At 38.4% G+C, this 18,800-nt stretch overlaps 1 protein-coding gene across 7 annotated transcripts in view; it reads left to right on the forward strand.

Moving 5' to 3' along the window:
• The window catches only part of MYRIP (myosin VIIA and Rab interacting protein), a 205,941-nt gene that overhangs the window by 136,142 nt on the left and 50,999 nt on the right, over positions 1 to 18,800 (forward strand). For 5 of the 7 annotated variants that reach the window (XM_088165401.1, XM_014878375.2, XM_014878377.2 and 2 more), the window contains 2 exons: positions 16,481 to 16,617; positions 18,286 to 18,369. In XM_088165401.1, the coding sequence (XP_088021527.1) occupies positions 16,481 to 16,617; positions 18,286 to 18,369 (221 nt within the window). The remainder of the gene's footprint in view (positions 1 to 16,480; positions 16,618 to 18,285; positions 18,370 to 18,800) is intronic. The other 2 variants (XM_088165409.1, XM_088165414.1) reach the window with 1 other exon arrangement.

Below are 18,800 nucleotides of genomic sequence, written 5' to 3' on the forward strand. Positions count from 1 at the left end.
CTTATGAAGAGAGACTGAGGGAGCTCGGGTTGCTTACCTTGGAGAAAAGAAGGCTGAGGGGAAGCTTTTTCACTCTCTAGGACTCCCTGAAAGGAGGTTGCCCAGGGAGGTGCATTAATCACCATCCCTGAAGGTATGTAATATGGGGCATTTAAGGATATGGTTTAGTGATCGACTTGGCAGTGTTAGGTTAACAGTTTGGCTCGATGATCTTAGAGGTCTTTCCCAATGTAAACAATGCTATTCTCTTCTGTGGAACTACTTATGTCTGGTTTTAAAGAAACAGCTGGATGCAACCTGTGTACAGCTACATTAAAAAAATAATAATGAAAGAGTGTGTATTGCACTATAGTAACTGGCACTGTGCACTCTAATTTTTATTTCTCTTTTCTTGTTACTCTATTCCCAAATTGCTAATTAGAGTCAACAAATTTGCTGTAGAATACAAGACACCGTGTAGTCTGCCAAAAACAGTGGCTGGCATTCATACAAATTGGGTGATGATGTGTTTGAAGACTTAATGTTGGAAAAATCTTTCCATATTCTCTTCATCCTCCCTGTCCTCCTACTTAAGTGACTCAATTTCAAAGGCAGCCACATATTGCTCCTTTGTTGTCAGAGGTTTGGTTAACAGAAATTAGATCCCCCGTGAAAAACTTTGGTCCTCTACCAATTAAGTTTCCTCCTTGTGCTAAATAACCACTAAGTGCAGGCCGTGAGTGATGGGCAACTTGAACATAGTCCAGCTGAAGAGTTGTGATAATGGCTGCAGTAGGTTGGCTTGCCAAGCCTTGAATGTGTCTTCTGAGCCTGCAGAGTTTGTGTAGAGCTGCTGCAGTCCTGTGGTGCTGCACAACATACCCACGTGTGATGTGCTGTGTGTCTGTGCACGCCCTCCCTGTGCCTCACAGCTCACATATGGGTGTCTGGAAAGGACTGTTTAGAGTGGAGCTGGATATTCCAATTATTTTCTGTACTGAATGGTCTGAAATGACTGTGTCAGGTACCCTCGCTTGGTTTTTTTGTGGTGATTTGCTATCCTCATATCCCCATGTATTGGCCAATGACTTACAGTGGCAGATTTGGTCTGAATTCACATGGTAATACAAAGGTTAAAGCAGAGTCCTGATGTTAATTTTCCAAGTATATATTTATTGGCAGAGTGACAGACACATTTGGATATCAATTGAACACAGAAATTTCTTCAAGTACTATTTTCCAACAGGATCAAAGACTATTATGAAAGCTTCCCCTCAAAGGAACATGCTACAAGTGGATTGAGAGGTGACATTGGATCCAAGGATGATATCAGGAGGGAAGACAATTCCTTTTTCTTCTTAAATCTCCTACTTTATGGAGTTTTCAATTAGCCTAGGATTCAGTAATTTCCAATGAGAACAAACTTGGAGTGTCTTGGTCTTGTCTGTAAAAAGGGAATATAACTAAAAGCATTCAGCTAGGCTGACCTGAATCCTGCTACTGTGGTGTCTTGGGAAATGGAACCTTTTTGATAATACTAACAAAAAATATTTCTAGAATATGTTTCCCCATTGATAATTGTTTTTTAACGTTGATAATTTTTCTGAATGAGGCAACATGAGAAGCCTGACAGAAGCCTGTGAGGGCATGAAGCTTTCTCTGTGTCATCCCAAATCCTCTGAGAATAAAGGCAATATTTTGGCCACAGGGCACACAGGCTTGCCTGAAGAGATTTTATGGCAGGAGTTTGCTGGGACATATGGTATGTGTTTGTGGCTCCTTGGCTGTAAAATAGGAATGCCTTACTGCCCTGATACGTTTTGGAGCACAGCAGTGAAGCTGTTGGGACAGAAGCAGCGCTAAGTACGCTTAATGAAGATGATCACTTTTCAAGATTTGCATCTGCCATCATATATTCAGCCACTAAAAATTCTTGCCTTGTATCTTAACAAACCAATCTGCAAAATTCTTGGCTGCAGGTTCCTTCCAAGTTCACATATGCTGCTTGTCTAGTGGATTTGGAAGAGGATTGCATGCACTGTCACACTCCCTTATCTGACCCTTTGATCTCGCTTGATGCTCTTCATGCATAAAGATTTTGAGAGTATTGGTTTCCTTTTCTCTTCAACACAAGCATCTAATCTAAAATATCTAATTTGAACAAATTGCAGGTATGAAAATGGAGCTTTAAGACAAATGTTTATTGGCTCAGAATTGGAGAGGGGTCAACTCAAGTGGAAAAAACAAGTCTTAGAGTCAAAATGTCTGAATTCCTTTCTCAACATTGATTTCCAAAGTAACTGGAAGCAGTTTGGTGCCTCAGTGAGTTTAGAAGGTATTTGGCCCTTTTTTTCATTTACCACTTGAGATTTTAGTTGGCTGCCTTTTGAAGATCTTAATTGCTTTAAAATAATGGCATTATTGTCAATGAGATAGTAAGTTTCAAATAACTGTGGCATATTGTATATACTTACTGATTGTAAAGAGTAGTAAAAAAGGCATACAAAATATCGCATAAAAATAGGCTGTATGTAAAATAGTTTTACTAACTGCTTCACCTACCACAGAATTGTTGCACTTTTTCCCTTACAGAGTTAATCTCTCAAAAAATTAGGAGTTGGATCATAGGTTGTATCACAGGATTAGTAGCTGTCTCTGACCTGCAAAAATACTTTGGTTACTATTTATAAAAGAAGTTCTTGTTTCTAACTCTGTTTCTTGACATTTTCTGGAAAATCTTGGTATACTTAGCAAGTAATCCCATGGTTGCAGCTTGCAGAGTATATTTGTTATTATTATCTCAGATTGTGTTATTTAATAGTATTGAGATGGATTAGATGTATAATACCCAAGTATTTTAAAGCAGCACTACTAACCTGTCATTATTTAAGGTATGATTCATTCTAGGAGTCAAATGTCCATGTAGTTCCTTTTATTATTTTCCTTAATATGCTGAAAGTAAGTAGATATTCTTGATACTTTATATTAATACAGCCTCTTACTTTTGGGGAGTGATGGAGAAGAATGACTCTATTTTGCCATCTTGAAACTCAAAGTCAAGTGATTTTTTTTCTGATTTTTGTATTTTCCCTCCTTCCCTTGTATTTCTACTCCTGGGGCCTGTACTCCTTTTCAAAAATGAACTTATGAAGGAAATTAGAAATTTCTTTTTTTTAATTGGAAGTGCACCGTAACTAAAGGAAAAGTGGAGGGTAAACACCCTTGAGTAGTCGGTATTTATTTGTTTGTTTCGTATATAGAAGAGATAATTAGTTTTATCTTTTCACTTTCCTTTACACAGTTGCCAGATTTAATGCATCCATCAGACTCCATATAGATTAATCTGTTATCTTAAAAACTAACCTATTCTGTGTCTCAGTTATATGATTTTTTAAATGTTTTTCTGTATCCAAATAATTTTAACTTATTTTGCCTGAAAATATGTGTGTCCAATTCATAAAAAACATCCCTTAAAAATGGTAATTTAATTATTTTCTCATGTATTTGTGTAATGGAAATTACTTTTGCACCTGCACTGTCTTTGTAACAGGGCAAATGCAAAAGTGCACCCTCTGTGAGATAAAATTTAAGCATTATGTATACTGGATATTTGATATCCCTGGTTCTGCTGGCCTGGTGAGTTCTTGTAGTCTGACTTCCTAAAAGAAGGTCACTGTGTTAATGAACCAACACATACACTGGGAACATTCTTAATGTTATGCCTTCTTCCTGCCTGCCCTTGTACTCTGCAAATTTGTCTTCAATTATGCAAGCAAATAATTTATCCTACCTTGTGGATAATCCTATCCACATTGTCCTAAGGAAAGGAAGAAGAATGGGAAAAAAAAGAATGACGAGGAAAAGGGGCGGGAGCAGCATGAGTTACCCATGGTAACTCACAAAAATACCGTGTATGTGCAGAGGGAAGGAAGGTTTTAATGTTTTTAAGGCATCTACCTTAGCTGTAGAGGACAGACATGCATCCCCCTCTGGATCTGGCTCACTGGGGCTCAGCAGCCATTTGGCAGCCTGTATCTTGAGCAATACTAGCAGCTAGTAGTTCAGACTACAACCAGCCTTTCTCAGTGGGTGATCCTAGTAGCTAGGATTGCTTCCCCAAAAAAGTTTATCTTCTCTATGAGAGGAGTTCTGCTTTAGAATTGGCCTAAATTCTGTCTCCTTTGAAGAGAGATGAGAGTAAATGATGTCTCAGAAATGAGAAATGGCTTCTGTTGGCACCATCTCTCCCTGTGGTCACCACACACAGGAGGAATGCCCAAAATACCGCCTGTTATTGTAGTGGGACTTCCTCTGCCCACCACCAGGTGAAACTACATGTGTCTCTATGCAGCAATTCTGCATTAAAATCCCTATAGCCACTATGGGCTTAAGCAATGTGTTTGGAAAAATGTTAGAAAGAACTTGAATTCCCCTATTCTTCAAAATAACCTCTGTGGGCTTACCTTAATCAGACATGAAAACCGTGGTAGTGATACCTTTTGCAGTTAAAACAGGAAGAGATGTGTAGACCAAGTAGCATAAATCCTTTATCTACCAGATATGAATTGGAGTTTGATGGGAATTCAGAAATTCTCAGTGTGCATTTCTTCTGTGAGTAAAGCAGAGGCTCTTCTCAGCTGAGCCCTGTAGATGTAGCTGAGGAGGGTTTTGATGTTTGTGCTATATTCACTGCCAGCAGCTGAAGGCTGGCACCAAGGGACTCAAAGGCGCATTGGCATCAACATGTGCATGACCAGGGTAGCTTTGCAGCTCCTCTTGTTTCCTTCCCTCCTGTTCATACACTGATTCTTCTAGTTCCCCTCATTTTTCGTGGTTGATCAAACTTGTTAATATCACACCTACATGCATCTTATCACAACTGGGTGGCCCTATGAGGATACCCCCTGCCTGGTGCAGATGAGAATAAGCTTGCCTTGGAGAAGGCAGGAGGATTGTATGGCTTTGAAGATTTCTGCTGTTAGGGAAGTGAATCCTCTGGACAGCTGATGAATTTTAGCCAGAAGCAGGAACAGTTTTGAGAAACATCTGTATTTCTCTGACAGTCTGGCTAATCTGTGCTTGGTTTTTTATTACTCTTATAGGAGCATTTATGAAAACAGAGATTTGGGTTTGGTTGGGTTTTTTTGGTTTTTTTTTGTTTTTATTTTTCATTATTCAAATAACTGAAAATCCATATGAAAAGTACATCTGTATGTGTGCCCAGATGTAGAGCCCCTGTTAGTGAGGCCAGCTGGGATTAAAGTCTCATTTGTATAATTTATAAAGGCTTTGGAATTTTTCCTACAGTTTTCAGCCATAAGCTGGAATTTAGCTTTTGTCAGACTGCTAGGCAGCTTGCACAATAAAGCTTCTAACTAAAAATATTTTCTGTGCAACCCAGAAAACCTCACCATTTTAAATGCAGTGACTGTGGAGTTGGTTTGAAAAAACAAATTATTAGAAAAGAAAAAAAACCCAACAGTGATACCCTGCATGTTTTAAAGGATTAATCAGTGAGCTCTATGCATAAGTAGCACAACAGATAGAAAAGTAGGAATTGAGTGGTAAGTTACTTAGGAGGCACATTTGGGATGCTCATGTGCACACAGCATCAGATGGTCTCTAATGTGTTGCCCTTGGTCCATTTGGAAAGAGCTGCTGAAGTGCAGTGACTGAGCCCATCTCCTGGGGCTGGCCAGCTATTCTACTTCTAGCCCATTTTTCACTGTAATTCAAGGACATCTCCTTGCTTGAACTGCTGGATAAACACCTGAACCTTGTCTGGGTAGTTCGCTCTCCAGGGAGTGCAGCATCACTCCATCTAATTCTTTCTCCTACCACAACGAGTGGGTGGGTAGTGAGGAAAGGTAGTGAGGAAATACTTCCTTAACACCTCCCATCTAGGGGCCAGCAAGGGAGGATTTGGAGGTGTCATGCTCCTACTGGATAACGGAGCAGTGCCTCCAGTGTGTTCCGTAAGCTATTCGGTGGCTTGTGGAGCTGTAAAGCAACAAGTATGTCGTCTCACAAAGGGCCTGTGTGCACAGCTCCTGGAAAAAAGCAGTGCAGCCTACTCCAGCAGAAGTTGGGCTTGTTGGGTGAGGTAACCAGTACAAAGGATAGGAACTGAAATTGCATCTCTTCGCTTCCCAGCAAAGTATTTTTTAAGTATTTTTCACTTTTTTTCCTTCTTTCTTTCCTAAATAATCTTGCAATGAGCCCAGCTTTCTTTTTGATTTTGCGTGGTGATGAATCTTCTAATTTTTGCTGGCATTTCACAGCTGTTTGTTCACAGCTTTCTCCAAATATAAGAACAGAAACAGACCTTCAAGCAGAGGATTGTTGTCTTTTTGGTGTTCTTGAGCTCTATATTAAAGACGCTACGTACTTTTCTAATCAGGATTACAGAATTAATTTGCATGGTTTATCCTCTGGTATTTTTTTCTGATGGAGCAGAGTTTGTATCTCTTTTGTGAAAATTTTTATGCTTCATGGACCTTACTTTTGTTGTTCTTCAGCGGTTTATCAAGAATCTGTGGATTAAAAATGAAGTTTACGGAAAGAAAAGCCTTCATTTAGGTAATTTGAGTAGCTGATCAAACTTCCTTTATGCTCTGTAGTTTCATTTGGTATCTGCTGTGATTATGGAAAACATTTCTCATGTGAGTGAATGGTTTATTTATTCATAGCCATTTATATTCCGTTGTATTTTGACTATAAATAACTTTTGTTTCAGTAACATGAATGCAAAGTTCAATGAGCAGATGTTCCTGAGGGTGTTTTGATGTTGCTCTCTGCATTCAGAAGTTTATTTACATAAGGTTTCCGTATGAATTTTCCTTCACTTCAGTGGGTAGGTGCAAAGGATAAATTTGTAGAAATAGCACAGCAGGAAACGAATGTCTCTCCAATTGAGAATTTATGAGTATCTGTTGCTGTTGTTATTTCTTAAGAAACGCAGCAGGATGCATTCATTTTGAGGTACTATCTGTGTGGATTTTTTTTCTTTTTGTGTGTCTTCTTTCAGAAATCTGAAACAAAAATTAGGCTGATGCATTGTAGCAAGTAGAAACAAATACGACAGGGACAGCCAATATATATGTGTTCAGTTTAGCTGTAATAACTTGTTTTGATTCATGTTTATTTGCTTTTGCTTTAGCATGTTGTGTGTCTGGGAGTGTCATGAATTTACTAATGATGATGATTTACTAATTTACTAATGATTAATTCTTATGATTTTCCTAGAGAAGTATATGGTACCAGATGGCCAGGATATAAAATTCCTTTCTTTTGAAAAATACTGCGATATTTAAAATGTATTTTATTGCAAATTAAGATGGAAATAAAAAAGAAACGAAACAAAAATTTTGCATTAAATGAAATTTCTGAGTGAAATTACTTAAGGGGGAAGATTTTTTCCCGAGGCAATATTTTTTTATTTTTATTATTTTTGCATCATGAAATAAATTCCATGGCTCATATACAAATGTCAAGAATGTATCTTGAAAAAAGCACTTTGAAATGAATATGTGGAATGTTTAATTTGTGCACTATCTGAGTGTTCCAGCTTTTAAAGAGGGATTTGGACTTGTTTCCATTCAGTTTCAAATATTCAGTGGTTACTTAATTTTCATCTGAGTTGACAGGCAGTATTAATGGGCTATGTAAAGATCCATGTTTTAATGAAAGGCTTAAGAGTGAAATGCTTGGCAGTGTGGTGAATGAAACATGTAGAAGGGCTGAGAAAAGAAGGGGGCAAGTTCTCTTTCCATTTACACCTGTGGTGATGAGGACTACAGACTAGTTGTGGCTACTGGATGATCTACAGTGGCTGCAGTAACATCTAGGGATTATTACACACCAAATCAGGACTGAAAGGAAGAGTCAAATGAAGAGAACTGGGTTTTTTGTGCAGGTGGAGTTGGTAGTGTTATGGATATGACCATAAGGCTTCTGCCACAGAGTTATTTGCTGATCAGTAACAAGGTGTAACAGCTAAACACCAGAGAAAGACACTTTAAACCTCATTTATGAAAATGTCATCCATGTAATTATCAGTTTAAAGAAAAGGTAGATTGAAAATAGCCTTCAGTTAGTTTGACCAGCTCTTTCTCTTTAAAGAGTTGGCAGTTCCTGTGGTGCTAGTCTCAGCAAGACTTTAAGGGATGTGTGTACACTCATGGCCCAGATTCAGGATCAGTGTGGTGTATCTGGTGCTCTCAGTGTGAGATGTCATCCACTGGGACTGTGCTGTGCAGAGTCACATCAGATTATCCATTTAAAGAACCATACAGACCACTTGGGTATTTTCATACCCATCCCAGGGAAAGAAACAGTGGGAATGATTAGATGACTAGAAACACAATCTGGGATGAAACAGAATTTGTTAGCCTTAAAAAAAAAAAAAGGAAAAGAGAGCAAACATCTTAAACTATCTTGTTTAAATAGAAACAAGGAAGGTTCAGCTTAAATGTTAAGAAAAACTTTCAGCATTAGGATAGGAAAACATTGGTGGATGGCTGGGGAGCTCTGCAGCATCAGCAGTCATTAAGAATAGGCTGCCTGTATATCTGCTGGGAGTGATAGAGGTATAGCTCATAATGTTTGGGAGCAAGGGGAACACCAATGTAATCCCATTTCTTTTATGGCCTAGGGAAGTGGCTTGAAAGCAGCAGTAACTTGTACTGCAAGCTCTCTGCAAGCTCCCCTGCAATGCAGCCTTTTGAACTTCACAGTTCATAAGTCAGTTCTGAATAAATAAATATCAGTTAACTGAGCCTCACTTTACAAGACAAAAATGGGGAAAGAACATTCACTAATGACTGTAAGACATGGCAAACATCCTTATAAGCATGGCAAAATTTTATTAGCTCATGCTGAGATAATGTCAGGAGCTGTATTGGATGTGGCCTCTTACATTTTTTACTGCTGGTAGATGCCTGAAGAGAGGTCCTGCCCCTTCTTAGGTCACTGCTTTAACTGCTGTTAACTCTCCACAATCATGTTGTCACCCCTGGAGTTTATAGTAAGCTAAATTACAGTGAAGCACTGGGTTTGAAAACGCTCTTCTTTTTAAGAATTGACTCTAATAACTGCTGCAAGATGTGTATTTCACTTGGGTTACCCTAAAACAAAACACGCTTTCTGTGAGCAGCAGGTCATGTTAATATGTCAAATACACATTTATTTGTGAGCCAGGGAATCCTGACCTACAGGCTAACAGGGAAAATACAGGGCAAAATAGCTCAGTTAAATGCTGACAGGTTCTACCCTTGTGTCTGTTTTCCTGTGGGAGGAAACACTAGATTACACTAGACAAAGATTACAAATATCAATCAATCTTTCTCTATTTTCTTTTATTTAATAAAACAGGGGCTAAGTCTGTGATTTTCTTAGAAGAGAGGCACCCTATCTTCTCCATTATAGTTTTCAAAAAGGCTGTTAGAGGCACATACTTGACTCCTGATTTTTACATACTGATTAGTGTCCAATAATTGAATGATGTGTTTAAGGATCAGCAATCTCATGATTTATTTTAACATAGATTAGATTAGATCAGATCAGTCTACCACTAGGCATATGAGTAAAAAACCTATGGTACAGAGAAATGTCTGTGAATGGAGAAAGAGGTTTTTAGTGGATTTTGCATACCACATATTTAAGATATTTATCCCTTTTTAGTGAGTTTTGAAATATTATCCAGTAGAGGGAAATGTGATTCTACATAAACTTTAACTCATTTTGAAACCAGCACATCATTTGCTGGTTTTCCTCAGCTATTCTACAATGTCTTTTTCCAGTTTTGCATGCTGGTGTTACACAGTTTTGCTGCAGTATCTCATGTCAAAGCATGTATGTGGCATCCAGATAACTAGAATTTAGATGTTAAAGTGAAGAAAGGTGAAGCATCCCTATAATGGCAAGTAGCTGCATACTCTGTCAGAGAGCTTTGAGTGGGCCAGAAGTATGCCTAGATTCAGGTGAAGTATAGCCAGATTTATGGAATACACATCCATCCATATGTGTCTTTTGATGCTTTGTTTGTTATAATGTTATGCACAGAATCTTGAATTGACCAGTGTTGAGTGTGCTGAAGGCACTCTCTGCTTACGTGGAGCTTTCCTGTCATCTCTTCCATGTCATTTCCAATGGCCAAACACAGAGTACTAGGCTATGTGAGCCTTTTATTTGAGCTAGTATGACTCATTATCTTATTTTTATGAACCAGCAATCATTTACTGTGGCCTGCTTCGTAACACAGCAAGTGATTCCTGCACTTTGGCACATGCTGCTATGAGCAATCCTTGTCATATCACTTCAGAAAGGCACTGAGACTTGGTTTAAAAGGCCAGGGTGGTAGAGGTTTTACTTCCCTCAATAACCAGCATTAGGTGAACTTGTTACAAGTTTTTGTCTTTCATGTGTTTATGAAGTATATGTAGGTTTTCTGTGTAAAACCTACTCTGTTTCCCTCATCCAACTTATTGACTGCTGATTTCAAAGGTAATGGAGATTAACCAAATTTTAGGGTTACACATACTGCTGCCTTTTGAAAACAAACAAATATTTGTTTCCTCTCTGCTAACCTTAATTTCTTGTGTGTTATTTCTTGTGTGTTGCTCCATGTTGAAGTTTAAAAACCCAAACTGGAGCAGCGAACTTCTCAGTTAATGCTTTTACATGGATTTTGCTGACTGCAGAGCAGTGAATTCATCGTGCCCTGCTGTGGCCTTTCCTGTGACACACCTGCATGGCTCAGTGTGCTGTGCTTTGACCTGTCACGGTGTAATCTGTGTGCAGCCCTCTGCTGCGGATAATTGGAGGAAGAAATTTTCTGGAACAGCACTTCTTGAGAGATAGATGACCTGCAGAATGCCATCAAGAAGAAAATAAATTGGATTTCAACTTAAGGCATGGGAAGGATGTGTTACAAAGAGTTAAGAATGCTCTGCTGGGGTAAATGATTATGAGCTATTTTTCCTGTGTGAATAACTGCCTTTCATAAGCAGGGGATAGATGCAAAATAATCAGAGAGGTGCTCTCTTGAAATAACATGAGCTTGGCCAAAGTTCTTGTTCAGGGCTTCAGGGTGCTGAACTTTCTCAATATATATAGTTTTTTAAGTCTGACTTTTAGAGAACTGAGCATTAGTAGGATATTCACGTGTGTAGTGGTTTTGTGTTATAATGATTCATCCTGAGGGAAATGAAGGTGAACCTGGAAGTAGGTTTGATTTCACTGAAACTGAAAGGAACTGAAAACCTTTAATTCAATAATTTGTAATGAGCAGTACATTACAAGTTCTAAAGCATCACCCCAAAGGAAAAAGCAAATATTGCCATTGGCAGAGAAACAATAGTTCAGGATGTTGAGTTTGAAGCAATTTTGCTCCAAAACTAGTAAATAAGAAGTGACAAGTTAAATCTTAATTGTTTCTTTGGGCACCAGGTTGAGGCCACTTTGGGAAAATGGAAACGAACGGAAATGGAAACAAAGGCCTTGAGCTTCATATTGCATGTGATTCAGTCTGGGGAGAGAGGTGGGAGGCCTGTCATGGCTCAGTATGCATTAGCTGCAGTTTCCCAACCACTGGTGCACTAATGCAGCCAAAGGGAGATGGATGTGCAGCTCGCCAGGAGGGACCAAGGCTTCAGGGATGGCAGTCCCACAGCAGCAGTCACCCGTCTGTTGGGGAACAGCAGGGTTAAAGGCAGGAATGTTTAACTGCAGCGTGGCTGTCTCCAGCCCAGCTGGGGGAGTCATGTCCACTGGTGTCCCGGCTCTGACAGAGCTCAATGAAGCTCAACAGTTTTCTCCTGGCTCCCACCCCCTCCATCACTTTGCTCCTGGCTGAGCCTCCAGGCAGTTCAATGAGCCCAGGGAATGCTTTCAAAGAGTGAAAACTAAACATTGATGTTGGTTTTCTGCTGACAATTTGCATTTTAATATTTCTTAAGTTTGATGTGGTTGTGCTGTGCTTTGGAGTGTCCCCACAGAGAGCAGTTCTGATCTGTGCATAGCCCTGTATTTCAGAGATGCATTTGACTGGCCTTTTAAATTCTCTTAATTGTAAAAAATTGTCACATCCCCAAAAGTAAAAAGGTCCAAGAATTGTAAAGCAGCTCCATTGCTAAGTGAAACTAATCACTTGCAGATCTCGAGTGACCTGAGGCTGGATGTTGTAGTAGGTCATGGGCACAGCAGGAGAAGCACAGGATGTCATTTGAGGGACTAGAATAGTTTACTGGCCTGAATGTCGGCACAAAACTATGGAAGATTTCTTAAAACAGGTATGAAAAGCTGAAAAATGAGGCTGCATTATCCAGTGAAAGTATCAAGGAAAATCCAAGCGGTTACGTGTTCACCCTGACAAATGATATAAGTGTTTGTAAGACTTCAGAAAGCACCTCCTGACTCAGAGAAACTAGTAAGTGACTGGTTTGACTTGTGGGGAGAAACTTCTCACAAAGTTCATGGAAAAATGAAAAAAATGGAAAAATGTTTTTATAAAACACTTCTTCATAGTCCATCTTGTATTATGAATAGAGATTAAGGTCATACATATTAAATTGGTACTACCTTTCAGAGAAAAGTTCTTGCAGAAGCTTCATTTTTCCTTTAGACCAAGTAAAACCTTTTAACTTTTTAGAAGAAAAAAGAATTAAAGTGGTAAGTCAATCACTAAGGAATCTTCTATGTTTTGAGTACTGTGTGAGTGATGTCTTTCATGTGATTGTCTTCTGGTCATCACTAATAATGAGGGAGGTGATTCATGTCCCCTCTTTCCAACAGAGCTGGTGTACTTTTTTTACTGAAGGAAATGCTACAGCTTGACTATTTGGGTGCTCCAGGTGAGAAGTGTACTGAAAACAAATTGTAATGATTTTAATGGACTTATCCCTTCTCATGGTGCTGCTTGATTAAGACAAACACATTGTGGCACTAAAAAATAAGGATAGGGGCTTTATAATACTTGTTCAAGTTTTAATGCTAAATCAAAAGCATCATCCTGGCTTTCACACTTTCTAGTGAGACAGAATTTTAAAATCACAGTATTGTCCTCTGCCAAAATCATACCAAAATGTGACTCAAATCCGTGGCAATATTATATAACATAAATAATATCCTTAGTGTTTAAAGCTATTTATCAATAAAGGCATAACAGTCTTTGTTGCACAGAAAAAGAAAGAAATGGCTTCAACTAGTCCCGCTTCTTTAAAATGCAGACAAATAATATCCTTTAAATGTGAAGTTCTATTTCACAGAGAGAACTTGCATGCTTTCTGTTAAAGCTAATAAGAGAAGTGTTTCATTCCAACAATTTAATGCTAGCACTGTGATAGCCTTTCATTATCCTGGACTCATGGACCGCTTTTGCAGAAAACAGCTTTAAAATATAGGTCAGCATTAAAGGATTTTGAAATGAGGTGAAAATGCTCTTATTTCTCTTTTGAGTGAGGCCTTTATTTTAGTATCTATAAGAGAAGTTCTCTCTTCTCCAAATCCTTTCTCTGTAGGAAGAATCAGCAGGGACATTGTGACTTATTTGAAAGTTTAAGAGGCTGAAAAGCGTTAGAGGAGCATTGTAATCTGTTATAAAACATGTTCAGGACCTAGGCATAGATTTGGAGTGTTGGTAGCTCTCCGGCTTATAGGAGGGAAGCATGAGATGATTAGATTACTCACAAAGTGTTAATCCTGCAGACACGAGGAAACCTAAAAAAACCCAGAAATAAAAAAAGCCTTATGTTTACACCAGATTAACTAGTACAAAGGGGCAAGCATCTCCTTTCACCGTTGCTTTGAAATATATAATCTCTATCCTTTGACTCTTCCAAAGTTCACATACAGAAAATGTTATCATTACAAATAAAATACCTGTTTTAGTTGCAAAGCATTCTCACCTCATCAAGAAACCAGTGTTGTTAGCTTTCTGCTTTTATATAGACAGTATTTATCAAACCCAGAAAAACATGGTGACACAGGGAAAAAGATGAGGAAGCAAGCTTGCAATGAATCACATCTTTTGTTTGCCCAAGCTGCCAGGTCAGCATTCATAACTGGCTATTTTAACTCACACAGAGCATTCAAAGATAGGTGACTCTCTCTTTCTTTACTCTGTCTGAATATTAAGAACTGGGTTTACTTGGCTTCCAAGATGACAAGTTTAGCATTTTGAGCTAGTGCAGCTGAGGTTACTAGGTGAGGGAGTTAGTAAGGATCTTCAAAGCCCTAAAACAATATATTTGAGGACACCCAGTGCCGTGAGTCCCCTAGTGGTGATGGTGCTGCAATACTTTTCTGTGGACAGCTTGGAACACTGTACTTACTGGGCAGAAAAGCATCCTTTCTGGTCAGTATCTCTTGCTAAACCAGTTCCAGTTCCAACCCCGTTACGCAGTTTTATCCTTAATAATGATTGTGGCTGTCCTATTGACTGAAATCTTACCCTGTCAGATTCTGTAGAAACTCAGTGGACAAAAGTGAAGGAAATTCAGCAAACAGGAGACACAGTATTCTGATGCAGTTTACATGAGATAAAGTGTTTCCTGCCCACAAAGAAGGCAGGTTCTCAAAATACCAAAAATTTGTTGATTCGGGAGAGGAATTTTCCTCTGTCCAGATTCATCACTGTGCCAGCAGCAAAGCTCTGGTCAGTGTATCAGCTCTTGGACAAGCATCATAGCAGATCTCTTGGTAGCAACATTATGGGAATTCAGAAACCCTGTTCTTCACAGACAGACCAAGGCATCCTTCCCATTGTTTGTGCTCTGGACACTTGTGTTTCATCAGAGTCATCTATGTACCACACATAAGGGTGTTTTCCAAAAAAACAAACAAACAAAAAAAAACCAAAAACAAAAAACCCCAAACAAACAAACAAAAACCAAAAAAGGATTTTTGCACTTGTCACATGTTAGTGATATTTGTAGAATAGTGAATATTGGAACTAATCAGCCTCCTGGGAAACCATAGTTAGGCTTGGGATATTACTGTGCAAATAGATATTAAAGGGCTAATATTCTTACATTATCTGTAAACGTCTCTCCTGCATCTACTTGCTGAGACAGAATGCAGAAGAAAATAAACTTCTGTTCTATTCTGAGCTTTTTCTTCAGTTGTCCTCTGTAGAGCAGCTAATATAACTTCAAGGGTTCACAGTTTGAATACGATAGGCTTCATTGATTTTTATTTTTAATTTCCCAATGCTGGTGTTTGCTACGAAGCACTTTCTGGTAATGAGAGACAAGTGATGATGTTCTGCTTTTCATGAAGTGGATGTTCCTTTTTATCAGTATACTGAAACTTGAAGTCTGGTTTCAGACTGGAAACAAGTAGTTGAACCCCCAGGCTCAGCATCTTTGTTTGTTTATTACTGAGTATCTCCTGAGGTTTGATGCTGAGTAAGAGCTTCATTTCTAGTCTTTCAGTAGGTGACAAAACAAAAATTGTGCACTGTCACTTGCCTTGTACTTTACAAAAAAAGTCCAGAGTCCCTGAAGGAAAATTTAAAGGTGACAGTGAGACCGTAATTTTATTTTGCTTTTCACACATGTCCCTGGGTTTAAAAAATTGAGTTAAATCATCTAAATATGTTGAAGTCTGGAAATGCTGAGAGTCCGGCCCTCCTGGTGGTGACATTGTTTCTTTAGGGGTTCATATATTGATACTGAGCACTGACATTAGCCTTTTGTTCTCCTAAGCCTGCTGTTAAGAATAAATCAGCTTTAATTTACAGGTGGAAACTAGGGTCCTCCCCCAGTGACATCCTCAGTAGGAAAGGTACAGGTCTGTGGTGGGTTACCCTGTGTTCCCCTGAGGTTGTTTTTGCCTGGGCAGATGGCATGCACTGCTGAAGGAATGGGTGAAGCAAGTTGCCACATGCCACACTGGGAAGAATACAGAGCTTGCCAGTATCTCGTGGCTATATAAAGTATCTGAGCTCTGGGGATAAGTCAGTTAAGATGAATTGCTGTTGTCAGGAATGCTTCCTTTGGAAGGTGAGAAAGCAAACTGCGGCTCATTCTGCTTTGAGGTCCTCTATTAGGCTTTGTCTACCCTGTATTGTTTTCCCCAGATAAAAGCAGTAATTTATTTTTATGTCAACAGAGGGGGTTTGTGGCACATTAATGGGCTTGTGTTCTTACATTATCTGTAAATCTGTGTAAATAAAGGCTGTTTTTAACCTCTGAGCTGTTCCAAGGCTTGCTTGTATTTTTAAGAGGCTGTAGGGTGAGCATTATAATGTAAAAGGGTAGACCACGTCATCTGATAGGACCAAAACCAAATAAACCCTTGGGTAATATGAAGAAGATATTTACTTATGGCTTAACCTGTTAAATTTTTTCTTGCCTTAGTATACCAGACACTTGCAAAGTACAAACAATAAAGAAGTATTCAGAAATTAATAGGTTTGTGATCTGAGGCCTAAAAGATTTTTTTCCCCACATTTATTTGTTATAGAATAATTCCAAATATGTAATTTATTTTTCTCCTTTAGGCTCCTAAGGACCCAGTCTCTGGATTGGTACTATAATAATGTCAAAAGCCGCTTTAAGTGTTTTGGAAGTGCCAAGGTCCTGAAGAATTTGTACAGGAAACATAGACTGGAGAGTGGACTTTGTCCTGATGCAATAGGTAAGAACAGCTGTGTTGATTTCTTATAATATTTACTCTTATCTACTTTAACACAGAAGCTGAGACAATGGAAATTCTGAGATTATTTCAAGAGAGTTGTTTTAAAGCAATTTTCTTGTTGCGAAAGAAATACCTCTGTGGAGAGAGAAAAGGGTGAAGTGTCTAGAAAGCCATTTACGAATTCAAAAAATGTTTAATCTTAATTATGTCACTGATACAGAAGAATTGTCTATAAAGTAAATTGCAGTTTGTGTTCTAGCTTGTGTCCCCACAGTTCTGAGTAGTCAAAGAACGAGAAGATAATTAATTTTGCATTCAACATTTGACCATAGGCATATTTCTGTGGTGTTTGAAGCAAAATTTGATTAACATGAGATACATCCAGTGTCCAGTTGACCAAAGCTAACATTTCCTTACTTGAGACTTTTACATGCTTAAGGATCTGAAACTGCCCACATTTTATTTTTGTATCAATGTTTGTAAATAGGTAAAAGAAACTGATAAAGTATTGGCATCAACCTTTTAAGCTAAGACACAATTCACCCCAACTATGCTGTTCTAATGCTGCACCCCATAAGAAGAGTGACTAGAGTCAGGAAATGGGTTTGAAGAAGTGGAGCTTGGTGTCATACTGGTAGCTTTAGCAAATTACTTACAACAGAACTAGCTGAATATTTGACATTTCACTGGATTTATTGGACCAGATAATTTACTCTTGTAATTCTTTCAAAATTTGCACAGACTGTAATTTTTCTATAGTCCTTACTTTGTCTTTTTCTGCAAATATATAGGATGGTAAGTAGACTCTCTAGTCCTGAGTGGAAATTTTAGGTGTTTCTTATGAAAATGACATCAAAGTTTCTAGAGAGAAGCAACCTATTTACTAAATTGTGATTTATTAGTTTTTTTCCTTTTTGGGTATCAAATTCATATTTCATTAGAAGACTCCTTAACAACTGAGAACAAATATGTATGAGGACAAGCAAATCTTGTTTCAGTTAAGGCAGAAGTGGAACAGTGGAAGTAAAAATTGTGGCCAGGGATGCTTCCGAACTTTTATATAATGTGTTGCCTTTTTTTAACTGTAGTCTCAGTGAATGGGTGCTTGAATCAAAGTGTGAATGATGTAATGATGAGTTGCAGTGGCATGTGCATTCTCGGTGTGAGACCTTCCTAAGGAAGGGATCTGAGGCTAAATGTCATTGCTAACTTTCTTCTGCTATCCCTGTGACTGTTAGGTAAAACTTTTGTTCACTTTGAAGATAAATGCTAGTATAAGTGTCTGGGTTTTGCTTTATTTACACAGCATTGCCCTTTAAAATGTAGAATCTATTTCTACCCCAAATTTCGTAGTAAAGTCAAATTCCCTGTACTTAGCTTCTGCCATGTAAGTTTTATGCCTAGTAGCTTCTTCATCTCTTTTTTCCTATAGTAACAGTTTTTTCCATTCAAAATGAATGAGAAGTCTTTGATATAAAAGTAGTCATGTTTTGTAGAAAAGCTGCTGCAGTCATGATTTATCCAACAGTAACAGCTAGGAGGAATTTTCCAGTTATCCCTCATTGTGTGCAGTGCCACTATATCTTGAGTGAATATTCTAATCTAATAATGCCTCTGTTGCTAATGGGTACTTCTTACAGTAACACATGATTCTGTCTTCCTTTTTAGCAGAAGGAAGTTTGTATGAAGGAAGCTTTGAGAATGAAGGAAGCATTTGTGGCAGTGACTCTACCTTCTACCAACAGACAGAAGGTATGCTGCTAAAATCTCATTTGATTAAAAAAGCAGTCCTTACACTTTGAATTACTGGACAGGTAGCTTAGAGTGCTGGTAAGTCTTGTCCACAGACCCAAGAATATTTCGGATGAACCATTCAGCAAGACACTAAAAGCCTTTGCATATCATACTGGGACATCTTGCTTCAGCATTACACCTACTACATGCCTATTCTTAGTGTGATTTTCTTAATGTTTAGTTTTTGTTACTTCCTTTCCTATGTTCATATATTTTTTTCATTCTCTTTCTTGAATTTTGTTGTTCCTGCTTATAGGAACTTCACAAATTTTCTTTCAATTGTTTCCTCCAAACTGTTTTGCTTCTGTCTAAAATAAGCAACATAAAAAATACCATGTTTTATTGTATCTAAGACCTACATTTAAGCAGAAACTTAGAGATTGCAACGA

Source organism: Sturnus vulgaris, chromosome 1 (genome assembly GCF_052056855.1).
Source record: "Sturnus vulgaris isolate bStuVul1 chromosome 1, bStuVul1.hap1, whole genome shotgun sequence".
Taxonomy (NCBI): domain Eukaryota; kingdom Metazoa; phylum Chordata; class Aves; order Passeriformes; family Sturnidae; genus Sturnus; species Sturnus vulgaris.